Source organism: Botryllus schlosseri, chromosome 4 (assembly GCF_051294905.1).
Source record: "Botryllus schlosseri isolate E-star chromosome 4, Bs_hap1, whole genome shotgun sequence".
Lineage (NCBI taxonomy): Eukaryota > Metazoa > Chordata > Ascidiacea > Stolidobranchia > Styelidae > Botryllus > Botryllus schlosseri.
The window spans coordinates 23,012,446-23,030,150 of record NC_137239.1 but is presented as its reverse complement, the minus strand read 5'-3'; the positions used below and the strand labels follow the sequence as shown (position 1 = coordinate 23,030,150).

The 17,705-nt window shown below is 39.6% G+C and overlaps 1 protein-coding gene across 1 annotated transcript; it reads left to right on the top strand.

Annotated features, from left to right (window-relative positions):
• Window positions 1-3,182: 3,182 nt before the first annotated feature.
• LOC145437471 (uncharacterized) lies at window positions 3,183-7,233 on the top strand. The gene is made up of 5 exons (XM_080314730.1): window positions 3,183-3,686; window positions 4,272-4,372; window positions 5,341-5,440; window positions 5,511-5,568; window positions 6,850-7,233. The coding sequence occupies exons 1-5, from the start codon at window positions 3,367-3,369 to the stop codon at window positions 6,910-6,912; spliced, it is 642 nt and encodes a 213-aa protein (XP_080170856.1). The 5' UTR covers window positions 3,183-3,366; the 3' UTR covers window positions 6,913-7,233.
• Window positions 7,234-17,705: the final 10,472 nt, after the last annotated feature.

Genomic DNA, 17,705 nt, shown 5'->3' with positions numbered 1-17,705 from the left:
ATGTCTTGTGCATCCCAAGAACTTAGTCGAAGAGTTTGGGATACTTGTAACAACTTTGTCGTAGTATAGTGAGGTACGCCTTTACCGAGTGATTGCATTGTCCTGAGAACCAGCATGGTCTCACAATGTGCACCTAAATAGTGGACGCCCGCCGTAGTCATAGGAAACTAGGTGGCATATTTGTGATTGTATGTGAGCCAGTAGAAGTCAAGTAGAAGTCAATAGAGTCATCGTTTGCCGTTGCCATGCAAATGTCAAGCACACACCGCCACTGCAAAAGTGTTTCCGTGTTTTAGGCTCACCGCAATATACTCAAAGTCAAAACTTGATTTCCACTTTCATTAGACTACAAGTCAATAACATAGTGGTTTTCAACCTTTGACCTTTCACGGTGGTAAGATGTCTCTTACGATCATGTTAAACCTGATTATCGACACCTTTTAATTACCTAACTGCGTTGTCAATTGTGTTTCTTCCTCCTCGGCATGTATATTAGCAAAACGAAGTCGATAACGTTATTAATATATTTGAATCAATGGATAAGATTGGTAGATATGTTGTCCGGTCACTTACTGACTCCTGTATAACTTTTTGTTCTAAATACTTCGCAGCACAGTTCCCAATTAGGTCACAAAACTCGATGATTTATGCATCCTGGCGATACGTCGCAACATCGTAACTCCCACAACCTAAATATGGAACACACTCACTTTTCACAGGAAGAATATCGATGATAGATATTTTATTTGTATTTATCTTTGATTTATCTTTAAAACCTGTCACATTTTTTGATAATGTGGCCGTTAATCAACTACGCCCAGAACAGTAACTGTCGCACCTTGAACCTTCCCATAGGGTGGAGCTCCGATGGTGATTTTCTCCGCGCTTCGCGCGATTTCTCATTACCGTAACTCAAAGGACCCCAACCTGAGGGGGATGAATCTCTTGGAAATTCGGCGATTCTATGTCATATATATATGACAGTGCTTCAACGCACAATTTAACGCAGTAAGCCTGAGCGCGCAATCGGAAGTAGTAACATTTTCTAGACAACTGGCGACCTGAGCGAGAAAAACGACTGGTACCTTTTAGTCGCCAGGGATATTTTTCTTATGGGTTTGAATATCAGACTGCGGGGTCTACGGGACCAGAGGGTACATAACTCTTTATTCACAGGCGAGTACCCCGCGTAGTTCCCAGAACCAAGTCTAAATGTCTTCATTGTAAATCGCAGACAAAGTTACAAGACTCTTAGTGTGGATTTGGACGTGCTTAGTCTCGAGTAGCAGCCATCTCCGACCCCTTTGAAAGGGTGTGGGACTATTCTGTTTCGGCGGCAGGGCATAACATGAAATATCAAGGTCCGGCTGACATGTGACGCTGATAGTGCGCTGCTAAAACTACCCAAGTTTAAAAACGACCCTGTATGAAGTCTACTCCCAAAATGATCACCGCATGTTGGTGAAAACCTTAAATCTAGATGATGTACGCCGCCCCGTATTTCAGGGCCTGTTCTGTAATATATCAATCTGACCACATTGCGTCTTTCTAATACTAGATAGTATGGAACTACAGTAAAGGTTTAAGTGATACGCAACCAATAAACGTTTGAAATCCGCTGCAATTACCAATCATTTATGACCCAGCTGGCACCTGTGAATATAGTTGTCATTCGCTCCATCAAACTATATACATCGTTGGAAGTAGTCAGTGAGGGCGTATAATCGACATACTCTTCGCTGTGAGCTCGAAAGCCGAATTGCGAAAGTATAGTAGCATTAAATGATTATTACTAAGATTTGATCGGATTATCATCTGAAAAAATGTTGACTCAGTCCGTCGTTGGTGCTGGGCCGAATCAAAACTAAACAAGAGATTCACTAGCAGTTTGTCGCTTTCAGAGGTACGCTGCATAGATGATTTGAATAAGCAGGCCTACAACAAAGGTAAATACCACCGTCCACGTAAACTGGCAATAAATCTTCACCCATAAAAATGATTTTACATACTTTATATTATCCCGGGTTCAACGTTCTTCAAATACCAGGCATTGGCGCAATACATCAGGTATAAAATGGGAATCATTGCCAAACGAGCTGTAACGAAAAGTACCCGCTCTTTCACTTACAATGGGATATACTGTATTGATTACGGATGGATCATACTGATATCGTGACAGCATGTGCTGTATCCGAAGCATTAGCACATCCTAACAGACAGCTTTCCGATGAATTCACGATAACTTGCGAGTTTTTCATTGTTTATGTTTGGGTTTTCGCGTACCTCGTGGATACATAACTTATATTATTGGCGTTTGACAACCGCCGAGAAAAAGAACTACACATGGATATTTTTATGCAGAAAATTCTGAATTGAACTTGAGACAAAATGCCACTTCGAGTCGTCAATGTTCGGCTTCATTCTAACAAAATAATAAAATAATATTCATTGCGTTCTGCAGAGCAGTCCACGTGCTGGTAGATTATCGCAGAGAGTTATTGTTAAGTTAATGTATCATGCGCTTTCTATTTACCAACATTAGGTGTTTGGTGTACAGAGTTATTATATTTGCGGTTTTGATATTTTGAAGTGCCCATTTTAATCCAATTAGAAAGTCTTCGGGATACAGTCAACCTGGCATATCCAGGTCCATGACCTGTCACGATGACTAGTTTAAAAAAAATTGTAGACCATGAGATGTTGATACGCGGCGCCTATATATTTACATCGGGCAAAATACAGTTTTAATACGCTGTCCTGGAACTATATCAAAAATTCCAACCGTAATTGCTCTTAAATATAGCTCGCTGGCCGCTTGTCAAAATGTACAGATGTAAATTTAGATAGGAGCCGAGATAGTATTGTTCGATGTAATAATTCTGAAAGCACTTGCGTAACGACAATAACCGCGGGTTACGATACATGATGTAAATAACCCTTTCAGTCAATCTTGCAGATTTATGTAAAACGTTGATAACAATCGCGCGATTATAATGAACCAACAAGAGCATGGAACATGCACTTGTTATGCCAGCGAGCTTAGTGCAGACAGACACTTCAAAAACTTCAGTACAACCCCTCCGGTGATTTTGAAAATCTAGGAAAAAATAGGTAATCCGGAAAAAAGATTGAATTTATGCTCGGACATAGCTTCAGTGGTGCTAGTTTGCTGCTGTAGGCTTGTGACATGGTTATTCATACCGCGAGTTAAAATGAGACGAAATCGTATATTTATATAAATTGAAAGTGTAGCATATCGTAACATATAACCGATCACTATTTGAAGAAGAGGTTCTATATGAATACATGTTGTTTTAAATATTATTGATCTATATGTTTAGCTGGTTGTAACCGTTATTATTCATAATGACCATAGAGGAATTCTGCTCCCTGGAATATCGAAAAATCACCCGCCCCACGGACTTCGCAAAAATGATGCTATTTGGACAATACATCCTTCAAGTTTGGATACTTCTCCTTTTCCTCACCACTACGTCTGCACAGAAGATATGCGATCCGGCAGACCCAAACAGCTGCAGGTTTATGGGGAAGTGCGTGTCGATCATGAAACTGGAGCAGTTCAACAGCAGAATGAATGAAAGTCTCCACTTTTGTACCTGTCCAAGGATGTCATGCTTTGACCTGCCTAAAGAGTTACAATGCGGCGAAATGGGGTCGAAAAAAGAGTAAGTATTAGTTTGAGTATCCTGGCAATAGAACTGCTGTAGGCGGCAGTCAGTTTGATGCTAATGACTGAGGGAACAAAATCTTCCATTTGAAACGCATATAGCGTATATAGGTCTAACCTGGAATCATGAACGCAGTGTATACTGTAACTATGGGGCTATCTTGGTGGTCGATGGGCGTTACAATTATTTAAGTGTGGATACGAAGTATTCTGATATCTCGGCAATTACAAATTCTGATTTATGTGGTGCTTTTCGGGTAGTCAAAACTGAAATAAGCTCTGCAGACAACGTGTGCTGCAATCTGGTACGCATATGCGCTTATGAAGTTCACGGCAAGTATAACAATTAATAAAATCCTTTTATAATTCAGGAATAAGTTTCAGGAGGCCAAATTTTCTCATATTACATATATTTCTAATTTCACCATGCAGATTGCTTTTTATTATTTATATTGTGTACGTCGTTTGTCATTATGTTATTAATTATTATCAATATCAAACTGTTCACCAGGGCCCATAATTGAAGAATTGAGTAAAATTAGAACTTCCACTAAACCTGATATTACTTTTGTACTATTTTTAGATTGTTTTACAATAGCATGTGCCGAAGACTGCGTGAATGTGAAACGCAGAAAAGGATAAAAAGAATATGTTACGGGGAATGTGACGACAAATTCTGTGAACGTAAGTGCGCCAGATAAAATCAATGTGACAAATGTATACATCTATTCCTCGTGTCACCCTAGGTCATAAAACTTTACGTTGATCGCCTAGAAAATGAGTTTATACGACTTCCTTATTATATCGTTATTCGGACTGAAGTCATATATATCACGAATGTTCGAATATTTTTATTCGTAAAGCTATTTAGGAGATACCCTAATTCATTTAATCACGGAGCTTGTGCAAATGGGGTTATTAAACAGGTCATATGTAGTCTCGTGTACTAATTCTACGAATGTGTGGTTCAGATCCCTTCTAACTTCATGCTAGCCGATTTTGAATAAACGGAATGGACTGAGTCATAAAATCGTACCACGTGACATCGACTTTGTGTTGGCGCCCGTCCTTTAAATTTGTGTTGTGTTATCTCAAGCTGAAACTTGTCGGGCAGTTAATACACGATGCGTTATTTATTTGCGAGAGCAAGTCCCTAGTGAATGTTTGTTGTGAGCGGATATTATCTTATACAAAAGCCCTGGCGAAAACACCACAAGTCGAAGATATTCAACACAATAGAAACTATTTTCATGTTCAATGCCGCCCGCAGAAAATCAATATTTCAAACACAAAAAGGAGCGCTTTGCAGGAATTCTGCATAACCGAAATAAAACAATGAATAAGTCTCGGTATACTTTAAGAGTTCAGATGAACACGCAAAAGTTGCGGTTTTTATTCAGTGGCTCGGCTATATCGACTATCAACGCATTGTGCGTAAAATACAAATATATCCAGAAAATTATTTTCGTTTGAGCAAAAACAATTCCAGAAAGAACATGACCAATCAACATTTTAAAGATTTTCCCGGACTATCTCGTGATCGCAATTGAAATCATTTTAGATTATGGATATCAGCTCTACAGTACTTTATATTTATGTATGTGCAATAATGCATAGCCGAATTTATATTTAATCTATATGCTATATTCTAGGCAAAGACTTATCGTCTCGTTCGTGCCCGCCGCATCAAGAAAATTTTTGCCAAAACGGTGGACGCTGTCTCATGGTACCGGGCGGGGAACCGTATTGCAAGTGCGTACTCCTAGCTTTGAACCCTGAACACAAACAGCACCATAAACCTTCCCGTCATTAACCATTTTAGGTGCTTACACGGATTTGACGGAAGAAGATGCGGTTCAAAGAATCCTGATATAAGTCCCGTAAGTAACCTTTTTTGACTTTGAGTGTCAGGCGTCTTCCCATTGGTATAACCTGTATTCTAGGCAGTTGCTAGCAAACTATTGCGTATAAAAGGAGAACAAGCTATTGACTGCACCCTATCTTTATCATGATGGTTTGGTATCTCGCTATTCCTTGCGGTCAACCCGTGCAGTCGTCATCTAGAAAACACACTCCCGCCATTTTATAAGCGAAGCCGAGTTATCTGCCATTGGCACGCGGTGTAAGCGTGAGTCTTTATTGAAGCGAGGCGCCCATCGTCATAACAACCATAGAACCATAGATGCCCAGTGCCAAACAAGATGCATGTAAATTCGTGAACAGTAGAACTGAAAACGTCATCGACGCATTCGCACACGATGACATATTGCATGCACGTTGTTAGCACAATACGTATGGAACAAACACACCTCTGTCCCATGAAAGTCCAAGATCTGAACGCGAGACTGGTCTCATTCACGTAACGAAAAAGTGGAATTTGTGGAAAGATGATGGCGTTGATACGCCGAGCGACGGCAGTCAAATCCGATTTGGTGGCATAATCTGACACGCGCTCAGAGATTTACATTGTATTGATTGCAGACGTTAAAGCGAGTTGAAAATAAACAACACTGTAATCTGTTTTCATTATCAAATACAAGTCTCGATGCATGGATAGAAAATGTGATCTGCAATTGGTGACAGTCCGACCTAACCATTTATTTATTAACATTAAAAACACGAGGCAATTGTTTCCAGTTCAAACAAGAATAATGTCCACATTAGTCCTATTGCCTACTATTTCTATTGAAAAACAGAAACAGAAACAGAAACGAAACGATTGATGTGATAAGTAATGTCATGTCAAAGATATAGCCTATCTCTCTTGTGCTCACGGGGTCGACCGGTACCCGCCGCATGTGCTGCACGTTTCGAACAAATGTCATAATATCAGCACCTTAATTCTGCATTTGAAACTTGAAGTATAGCAGAGCAAATTCCTTCCATGAGGTATCAACGGTTGTTAAACTGGAAATGAACGATTGGAATGTTGCTTTCATCTTGAAACTAAGAAACTTAAACATATGCAATGGATAATTGTTTGCTATTCCCTGAAAGTATCGGTAGAAAAACGTTTCGGTACGACACGGTGTGCTGTAAGGCTCTGAAATGAAAATATACCCAACGGTCGTTAGTGAGAGTGTGTCGAAATACACTGATGTCTCTGCCTAAGTGCGTGTGTGATTTCATTTATTGAACATATATTTCGTTTATTCTAATAGTTCGAGACCGGCAGACAAGTGACGGAGCTTCATGAACCGTATCTGGGCCGAAAGAGGCGGTGAAATCAGTGGTGCGGAATGACTTGACCCCACGTGAAGGGCAAGTGTATGTATCCAGATCACAGCATGCCGGCTAGGCAAGATGACAGGAGGAGTGCAGCGCGTAAAAGCCTGTGAAGCAGCTTATCGCGGAACGCATGCGCCAAAAACGATGCTTAACACGCGACGAAGGACAACACGCCGATAAGCATAAATATATATAATTTATTTGCCGTGTACTCGAAGGCAGCGGTATTTGTGCAATGAAATTTTAGCTTTGAAAATTTACTTTCTATATTTCTAAAAGAATAAATTCTTCAATAAAAAAACTCTATAAACGCGAAACGGGCACGGTCTTTCCTGCGTATCGCGGAACAATTCCAAGGCAGTTTCGAAGAACTGTAGGTATTGATAAGACATTGGCGTGTGGGCAGTAAACCTACAAAATGAGTGTGACGTTGCAACTTCATCTTCTACGCAAACGAACACAGATGGATCCCAGGATACTGTTTACTGCTATCATAGATTTGTAAAAGACGGTCATGTCGATTTCGGAATTATAACAGCTGTAGTCGCGACAAAGCTCCCGCGCTGTATGTGACAGTGATCTATGGTATTGTTGCTTGAATCTATTGTCTTTTGTTGGAATCGAAAAACTGCTTACATCACGCTCGAACATGGATCATTCCGTCATACGAAAATGATACCGTTATTCATTCGATACTATATAAGTGCCAGTCGTTCTCACAAATTTGTGACACATGTTTCATGAATGCGCGCGTATGCGTGCTGCACGGGCACGTGACCAAGGTATATATAGGCAAGACCCGTTTTCATAATCATAGGTTATAAATTGCGAGACCATAATCTTCTGGATGTCGAAATAGAACCGAAGCGTTAGTCCATTGCAGGATAATATTACCCGACCAAAGCGCAATCAAAGCAAAGTCGGCGAAATTCAATGTGAAATATATGACTTTTGTATCTTGCCCTCTTGCGTATAGTTCCTGGCGACATAGAAACCCCTCATGTGAGTAACGCTGTTTGTTTAATACTAACGAACTATTAATGTAGGTCTACCCACGGTCAGTGTACCAGTGATGAGCGGATAATGATTTTTGATAATCTGAATCCGTCGGACAGCTTGAGTAGCTGAGAAACAAACCTTCCGAATCCGAAGGTTCCGACGAATCGCATCCAAGAATCCGTGTTTAATAACTTTGTCGAAGACCCAAACTGAGCTGAGATACAGTTATAACATAGCCTTTGTCTGTGGGTAGGCTTAATAGCTGATTAATATTTGGTTCGTTGGAGGCTAACACATTGTGTTCGATGTTTGTGTTTGGTTATCTCGGTCAGTTGGTTCTCAACCGCCGGTCCGCCAAATATATTAGAAATTTTATATCTCAATTCGAAAATACAAAAAAGTTGATTGGAAATTAGGAACATATTTTTCTTTATGGTGTCGTAATATAGAGTTCATGGCTTAGTACGTCGCAATGCTGCAAATGATGTACGAAACTTCTTAAAAGTAGCCTAAACTCGTTTAAGTCAGGTTACCATATTTTTGTCACCCTCTGGACGCTCTTTAGCGCCCACTAGCGGACTTCAAAATAAGGTATGAGCACATAAACGATCAATATGACGTCACACCGGCAAAGCGTTGTTTATCGATTAGAGGTGGGCACGATCCGGTTCAGGAGTATGTGGTTGTGTGTTGTGTAACCAGGACCGAAGCCACATTTTTTCAGCCCTTCAGCCCAAATAAACACTGACCTTGGACCCACTGTAGAGTAATCGATGCAACTTCTGGGGGCTTACTATATACATCTGGTCGTTAAATGATTTGAATGAATTATGTCAATAACATTGGTTCTTCCATGCATCACTATCCAATTTTGATCTTCTCTCCGCCCACATGATCAGAGTTAGCGGTGGAGCTGGTGGAAGATGATGACTTCGAAAATGCAAGGAGCGTAATTGTACATCGTTAAATCATGTTAATGTCACACCGATAACATTATTTATCTGCCTACTGCCGGTGCGCAGTGCACCACTGAGCTAAATAAACACCGCACATCCGGTGGTTTTCCAACCTTTCATGGTCGCGACTCCATTTTCTATCTGAAAATGTTTCGTGGCCCAGCTCCAAATTTGATGAGCTGATTACTAATTAAAGGACGGAACATTTTCCCAGACTTACGGCCTATTTTGGAAGCTGATTACGTTCAACATCTTCGCGAACCTCAGAGTAAAGGCAGGTTCCAGATATGAGCGGATTTGAAATTTCTATGTCCTAATCCAATCCAAATCCGAATCTTCATGTCCTAATCCTAATCCATTGAAAAAAAAATCGAAAATCATGATCCAATCCTAATCCGTCAAAATTTAACAAATCCGGGTTTCCCAAATCCGAATCCATGCTCATGCTCATCTCTGCCAGGTTTAAAACCAATATCTTTGAATAAAGTATCCAAACGGCCTAAAACTGACTCTATGAATATGCCGCTATCTTGTAATTGCGATCACAATTAAACTTATGTTTGTCAATGAAGTTGGTGGGGTGGTAGTCCCCATATTAAAGCCAATATATGTGATATTTCGCAATAATGCCACTGTGCAGTAATTAGCCGGGAATTCACTAACCAGTTTAAAAAACAAAAGATTTATTCGGAACATACTGACGGCGATAATCACCTTTAACAGACCATGATCTATGACCGACAACTGAAATTCTATTGAACGTGGTATTATATTGCTAATCAGCGTGTACAGGTACACCTATTGATATACTCTCACAAGTCACAACTCCCGATTTTCGTAATGCGACTCTTTAGGGGTCGCTATTTCCAGTTTAAGAAACGTCTAATATAGAGAAAACCTGTCGTGAGTAGTAAATTAAGCACTCTGATCATCTTGTGAATTGTTGCAAGCAATGTTCCCTCTAAACTGCGCACGTGCGCAGATGCGCAGTGCTGACACGGTCTCTGCGCACGGAATATCCAAGTTGCGCACAAAAAATCCGAACTGGTGACCTTTTTTTAGTCGTTACGCACTGTTGTCCAAGGGTCTGCGCAGTAAGTTGGTGAGTGTGCGCAGACTCGTCAAAAATTAGAGGGAACATTGGTTGCAAGGTGGGGGATTTTACAAATGAGCAATTGACGACTATGTCATTATGATGTCATTTTCATCGTTCTCAAACTATATGGATCGTCTGTAAAATGCATTTACACGGTTATGGTTGTTAGTCAATATTCTTCAGCAATAATGATGGAAATAATATATCTTAGGACGAATATGATTCTTGGTTGTTTGTTACGAATTTGAGCCCCATTTTGGTGGCGATGATTATGGATATAAAAGGGGTAAAAATATTTCGCAGTAACTAAATCAATTTCTATTTCATGAGATTCACCTGTGTAACCCACCGGTATGAGTGGTAAAATCCCTGTGATTATGTCAGTATAGTAGGGGAGATGTGGTACCGATGGATCACTGGGACCGAAAATACTTTGAAAATTCTCTATGATAATTCCATGATTATACTCCGTGAACTTGTCTACAATTGCGTGCTGGCAAAATCTTTCCTCACATACAAAAAAAATTCGACGTGCGCGAGCAATGGGGTCTCTCACATATGATTTTTGTTTTAAGGGGTGTGAACTAAATTTAGATTGACGTATACATTTTTCTTTGTAACCTTCAACACGAACAAACCAGCAATCATTTTTATTGTGAAGTGTAGGACTTGTATCAGGCTATATAATGGCACCTATTATTTTTTTCAGTAATTTCCTTGAGTGGACTTTTTTCGATTCATGTATAAAATTCGTAGGGTGGGGACCGATGATACAATAGCCAAATCAAGCAAAATAATCAAGCATACTAATCATGAAACAAATGAAACATGTCTACGTACAGAAAATCTGTATGTAATAATTGCATATGATGTTTTATCGCTATAACGAGGTATTTGGAAGTCACACTGTCAATTCTCGGACAATATGTATGTACCCTCAAATTTATAAGTCCGAGCCAAAATCGAAACGTGATTTTATGACAACATTTGTGTTAATATTTATTCTATTTTTTGACAGATGCGACCAAACATTCTTCTTTGGCTTGCTGTAGCTTAGATTATAATACTGAGCAAGAAAAGTAGTTACATTTGAATTTTTTACGGTATATGTGTCATAGGTCCCCGGGTCGTGTGTCATTGGACCCACCGGGTGGGGACCGATGACACATTCGAGCAACAAATTTTGAACGCCCATAAATATTTTCTGAAAAGACGGATATTCATGTATATGTGCGCGATAGGTAGAGCTTGTATCAAAGTGCTGAACCAGCAAAAGATCTGCTGTTTTCGGCTCAACATTTCAGGGCCAGCGATCATTTTCCGATTTTTGATCCATCGGTACCACATCTCCCCTACAAGTCAGTTATAAGTTGCTGCTTATATTATGCGTGATGTCCATGGAACATCTTGCATAGTATAAGCGCTCATATAAAACTGACTTGTTATGGTTACATGATCACTCGGATTACGGATCAAACAGGTCGGTTCAATTTTATCGAATGCATAAGTATGCGCAATATACTTTAAAGATTGCATAGGCATTATGCAATGCTACCTGCATGCACTGATCCTGCTAATCTAAAGGATGTCTTATTTTATCTATTCAGGCTTGATTTGAATATCAGTCACCAATAAAGCTTCAAAAGGTTTGTAGTATTACACGAGTTTCTTTAGTAGGCTATTAGTCGTGTTTCGACTCGATCTTTTCTAAACATTTTTTTTCCTGAGCTGCCGACTTTTAACACGAAGACTTCAATTCCGGACTTTTGCAAGACGGCCCTTATGCAGATCGGATGGCGATGTGGAGTGGATATGCCATGAGCTTCTTAGCCGCGAAGTCGATTAAAAATTATCATTGAAACGACGGATTTAGGACGTGTCTTCTCTCGTTATTTCGCTGTACGAACGTTTGTCAAAAACTCATTTTGTCCCCATCCATGACGTACTCTGCGAGTGATGATTGAATGATATTACGAGCAACGCACATACTCATGTGCACTGTGCAAGGATGACGCAAAAGGTAGCCTACGATATGTCACATGCCTCCATATAATTTGAAGTTAACAATATTGTAGCGTCACTGTCGAAACCTAGTGTGGATTGGTTTAGTTATTGAAAAAAACATGTCGGTATCAAAGGGTTTCATTTAAAACAAACAAGTTTGAAACAAGGTCCTTGTTTAAAACATGTATTTTTGTTTGTTGAGCCATGACGTCACAAATATTCAATTATGACGTCATAGTGAATCGACATTGACAATTGAAAATATAGGGTAAATATAGCTTCTTTGACGAAATATCTACGTACTATAGCTGTTGAACCGGACATTTTGAGGGTTCCAACAATCCCATAACGCATTCGTCGGCTATATCGGGTGGTAATTCTCCATGTTTAAAAAGCATTTACATAATTATGGCATAGTTTTACAACTTGAAAAAAACAATTTTTTAAAAGGCATTTGTTTCAAATACAACCCTAAGCATACCCCTATAGATCGGTGTAGTTGCAACATATTTATATTATATATTTGCATTATGTTCTTCAAGCATACAGCGTTGAGGTTATCGCTACTGAAAAAAATCGCTTTTCGACTCATTTTTCCTAAAAACCATGCTCCCCTTGTGCACTGTTTGCTATTCTCGGGTGTCGACGTCACAGATTTCTTAATGAATTATACTAATTACTAGGGATGGTGTGAACGCGAGGTTCACGTTCGCGTTCTGTGTGTGAACCTCGAAAATTTAGAGGTTCGCGTTCACAACAGAACCTTGGTAGGTTCTGCACTGTGAACCTTTTTGGTAAATTGTAATTTGTACTTAACTATAGGATCTTTGGTTGAAATATATTGCATTTCAACTGCGGGTCACTCTATGCATGGCGCTGGCAGCATAAAAAATCAACACTAAACGAGCATGCACCTTGACCACATTAAAAGTTTTTCTTGCTTTTTTGTTGCAAAAAATTTCTCGAAATATCCAGCTTTCCGTTTGTGAATATTTAGTGACTCTCTGCTGTGAGCTTGACCCGCAATCACACAACATCACGAGCGATATACGTAGTCAGCGAATGATGCTTATTCAACCAATCAATAACATTGATATCGTTTTCTGATGTAAAAAATCGAGCGGGCGTACGGGGTCAATCTTGACTTCATATCCTTACTGTATCATTAAAACCAAATCCGTGCGATTAAGGTGCTGGCTACTGCTATATAACTTGTTGTTTATGGTATCGGTAGCGAGTATAGAAACCCGTTTTACACTCTGCTCAATATCAATGTAGCAATACTCAGACTCCGAATACATTGTCCGGTCTGTCAAAGACCGTTAAGGCGTAAGCTTATATTCCCTGGTAAGTCCTCGTCGAAATTGTTGGCAAAGCGACGGAATGTATTGATTTTATGAGATTATTATATGCATTCATAACCGCGGTTGATACATTTAGCGACGTTTGAAACGCCAATATGTACTTCAGTAATGTGACATTATGTGGCCCGAGTCTTCGCTAGGTATCGTGTACAATGTATGTTAATATAGGCTATCTTTTCATTGAAGGATAGGGTTGGAATTAGCAATATGACGTCACGGGGTTCACGTTCGTGTTCACACAGAACCTTTCAAAAAGGTTCGCGTTCACACGAACCCGAACCTTTCAGAGGTTCACACCATCCCAGTAATTACAACCAACTGAAGATGCAACATTGCCCCCGGACGGCAATGATGTAAATTATCATGTTCGCAATTTGCTATGTTGATGGATTAGTTACTTAAAAGCATTATTACTACAATCTTAACCTTAATAGAATATATGTTGAATAATACTAGCATTTCTTCATTGGGTATGTAGGCCTACTATGCATTGCATCGCGGGCAGGATGAAATAGTCCTACAGTCCTTTGTTTCAACTCCGTGTTGTTACTCCCGACTTCAGGTTTAGCTGCATAGGCATACCCAACCATGCATGTGCGCAAATATGTTTTCAAATTCACTCCGACGCAATCACATGAACAATTAATTCTAATGTGACTAACCCTTTCTCATCGATCACAATTGAATCCCATACTACAGGATTTAGATTAGCAGACGACGACAACAACAATCGCTTTGACGGAAGCGTAAGTATATTAGCATGTATGATTCATTATTGATATTTCATGATTTTCATTTCAAACTCGCGTTCTGATCCGTTCACAGCAAGAAGAAGACAAGAAATGGACAAAGCAATACATAGGCCTACGCCCTATATACGCATGCGACGCAGCGTGTGATAAAAAGAAAGATTGTCTTATCTATGATGGCCAAACAAGTCGGAGCCAGGCGATTCCCATTGTAATATTGTTTGCTGGGTATATTTTACGTTTCGGTAGCGGATTCCGATAATTTGCATACGATCATATTTTCATCTCTATCGTATGCAAAATAAACTGCATGTCGACGTCTCTCATACGCAGCACGTGTAAACAGAATGAGCGCGAATGGATGGATCTCTGCTTTTGAAGCGATTTCAAACAGTTTGTCAGGTAATTATACAGTAGGCTTACCCTTACCATATTTTGGAGTCGGGAAATGAGGACACTTTTTCAAAATTTTCAAACTCAGAATACTGGAGTAAAAACCTTTGTGGTTGGTTGACTAAGAAAAGTCAACTTTCCGAGCTCAACTCCAGAAATACAGTTTTTCTTTCGGACTTTACGTAGGTTGACTAAAAAAAGAAGTCGTCACCTTCGTTCGAGCCACGAGATTTCCTATTTAGCGTCATTTTTGCCCATTTTCACTCGATTCTATCCTCTTTCTTAGCTCTGGCAGCTGTAGAAGACGAATTTCCTAAAAGGAGGACATTTTCGAAAACCTGACAAAGGAGGACGTATGGTAACCCTAATATACAGTAAGCTCTCTCTTTAATAGTACACACAGGCGACCGTTTGGCCACACAACAGGCAACGGCAGTGATGAAATCGGATAGAGTGACCATGGATTGTTTCGGAATTTATGAGAGGGTTACAATTTGCCAGAAAATTGAGCAGTCGGGTCACTGCTCTACAAGAAGTCGTATCCAGAGACTATATTATTCGCCTGAAAATCATCCAAAGACATCAGGGCTGTGGAGTCGGTGAATTTTACAACCACTTTCAATATACCCACTCCAACTCCGACTATTTTCCTCACAGAACCCCGACTCCAGCAGTAGCCTACTACAAATTTACTTCGAAAATCATATGCCACAGTGATGGTTTAATGAATTTCATATAACCATTAAACATATACAATATACATATTATTCACGATGGCATGCAAAATGGTTTCATTGAGGCATAGCCCGAAATACTCACTGTACAATTAACATGGAAGTATTTATTTCGAAATATCCTTCCTTTTTCATATGCTAAGCAGTGTTGGGATGACTCGAGTCATGACTTGACTCGAGTCAGACTCGAGTCACTTTTTCGTATGACTTGACTTGACTCGAGTCACTTTGCTAAAATGACTTGACTTGACTTGACTCGGCGTATCAGAAATGTGGATTGACTCGTGACTCGGAGCAAAATTCACGAGTCAATTTCAAGTCATCAAGTAATCGGTGTCGATAAAAATCAATGCATATGTTCGGATTGCTCGCGCAACGCTGGTGTAACCCGTGAGAGCGACCAATCATTCAATGATCGTGCGTTTTACTGAGCCTACTACATTGTTCTCTCACAAATACATTGATCGCAAACGACGTGATCGAAGCTTACAGCCTACGTTGTCTTAACTATAGTATAGAAAACTAATTTAATACCAAAATGTCTATTCCTGTTCTGTTCTGTTAACTTAACAACCAAACCTCCTGCTTTATTGAAATTGTATTTAAAATTACTTTATATAGTCCTTAATCATTGGCGCAGGCTCGAATTGTATCATATCAATTTGCAAAAGGGTAATGTATTACATCTTATCAATTCGTTTCTCTATTCTCTATTTGGGCTGGTAACTATAAACTGAGGCTGTGCAATTACTTACGTAGTTTATTAGTTCTACTTCTATGTGAGCGATACAGCGCCTCACTTGCCTGTATATTTAACTCTATATCCCTTCATCGGTTCAATATCAATGACCGCTTAATTTGTATTTCAGACAGCTAGCAAAATGCAATGACGTAATCACGCCTCATACCTCAAAAGGCAATTTGACTTGAATTGTGACTTGACTCGTGACTTGACTTGACTTGACTCGACTTGACTCGAGTCACCTCCAAAAATCGACTGACTTGACTTGACTCGAGTCACCTTCGAAAATCGATTGACTTGACTTGACTCGAGTCAAAATGTGCAATGACTCGAAATGACTCGTGACTCGAAGGTAGTGACTTGATCCCAACAGTGATGCTAAGTGTGCATGCCTCCTCTTTCGCGTTGGTCACGAAGATGCATCCTGCAATATTCCTCTATGCAACTGAATTGGAATTTGCAAATAATGTCAAATGTTATCATTGGGTCAGATCATGTCAGGTGATCCAGAAAAATTTCAACTTATGCCCCCACCATCTCAGATTATCATGGAAATTGGTATGCTTAGAAAACTTTTCTTTCTGATTTCAGAAAAACAAATTTTACGAAAATCGGTCAAGTAAAACTGAAGATGTGGCCGTTCAAAAATTACTGTTTTTGTGATCGCTCAAGCGGAAAAAATGTCAGAAATTTACACATGTAATTGAAATCTGCTATATTTTGGTCAAATTAGGGCCGTGGAGGGTGACACTTTCACACTTGTTCATTTACATCCTACTTGATACTTTGCCCCCTTCTTTGACACCTGGGGCTGCATAGTCTGACCTTTAACCCCATGATTCTGTTCGCGTCTTCGAAAATCGCTCACACGTGACGTCATTTTTAATTGCAAATTTCTTTTGACCAAGAGGTGGTGTCATCAAGTGTAAGGTGTCATTGGAAAGCTCCTGATAAGGACTTTCAGAATCAACTATAACATTCCTCGCTATAGAATCATTACATACCATAAGAGTGCCATAAAACTAACCTGCAAATAACATGTTTTAATTGAAAATCTCACCTTTCTCAACATGACAAAAACTCTGTAAAACAACTAATTTTACTTTTATTCTATATACAGTACCTATTGTACTACACGCAAGGTAGTCAGTATAACTCAGAACAGATAATTGCCGACATAAATTATGCTGGAAATAATTTTTGAAAATTGAAGAAAAATTTGCTACACAGTTTGAGGTGAACACACACTAGGCTAGGGTTGCCAAACGTCCAGAATTTCCCGTCCATGTCCGGAATTTCACTGTTCAAACTTGCGTCCGGGAGGAATTTCTAAAATATGCCAAATGTCCGGAATTTGGAAGACTTGACGTATGGGCTCATAGTTTTTTCGTAAATCAACATAAAAACATTATTTTGGAGATTATTATTCATGCTGCACGTTAATTTTCTTCGCGCTGCGCGCGATTTCCTATCACATTTATTGGTTTAAATATGGGGACTACCACCCTCGCAAAAACTGCCATAAAATATACATAAAAACAACCTTCATTTACTGGAATAAGCCTAATTGTAATCGCAATTATAGGAGAACGGTATATTCCTAGAGATCGTTAAGGCCGTTTAAATGCTTTATTTAAATATAGTGGTTCCAAACGGGGGGTCGTTTGCCTTTATTCTGGGTTCGCGAAGATGTTGAACGTAATCCGCTTCCAAAATAGCCCGTGAGTAAGTCTGGGAAAAGGTGGTGACTTT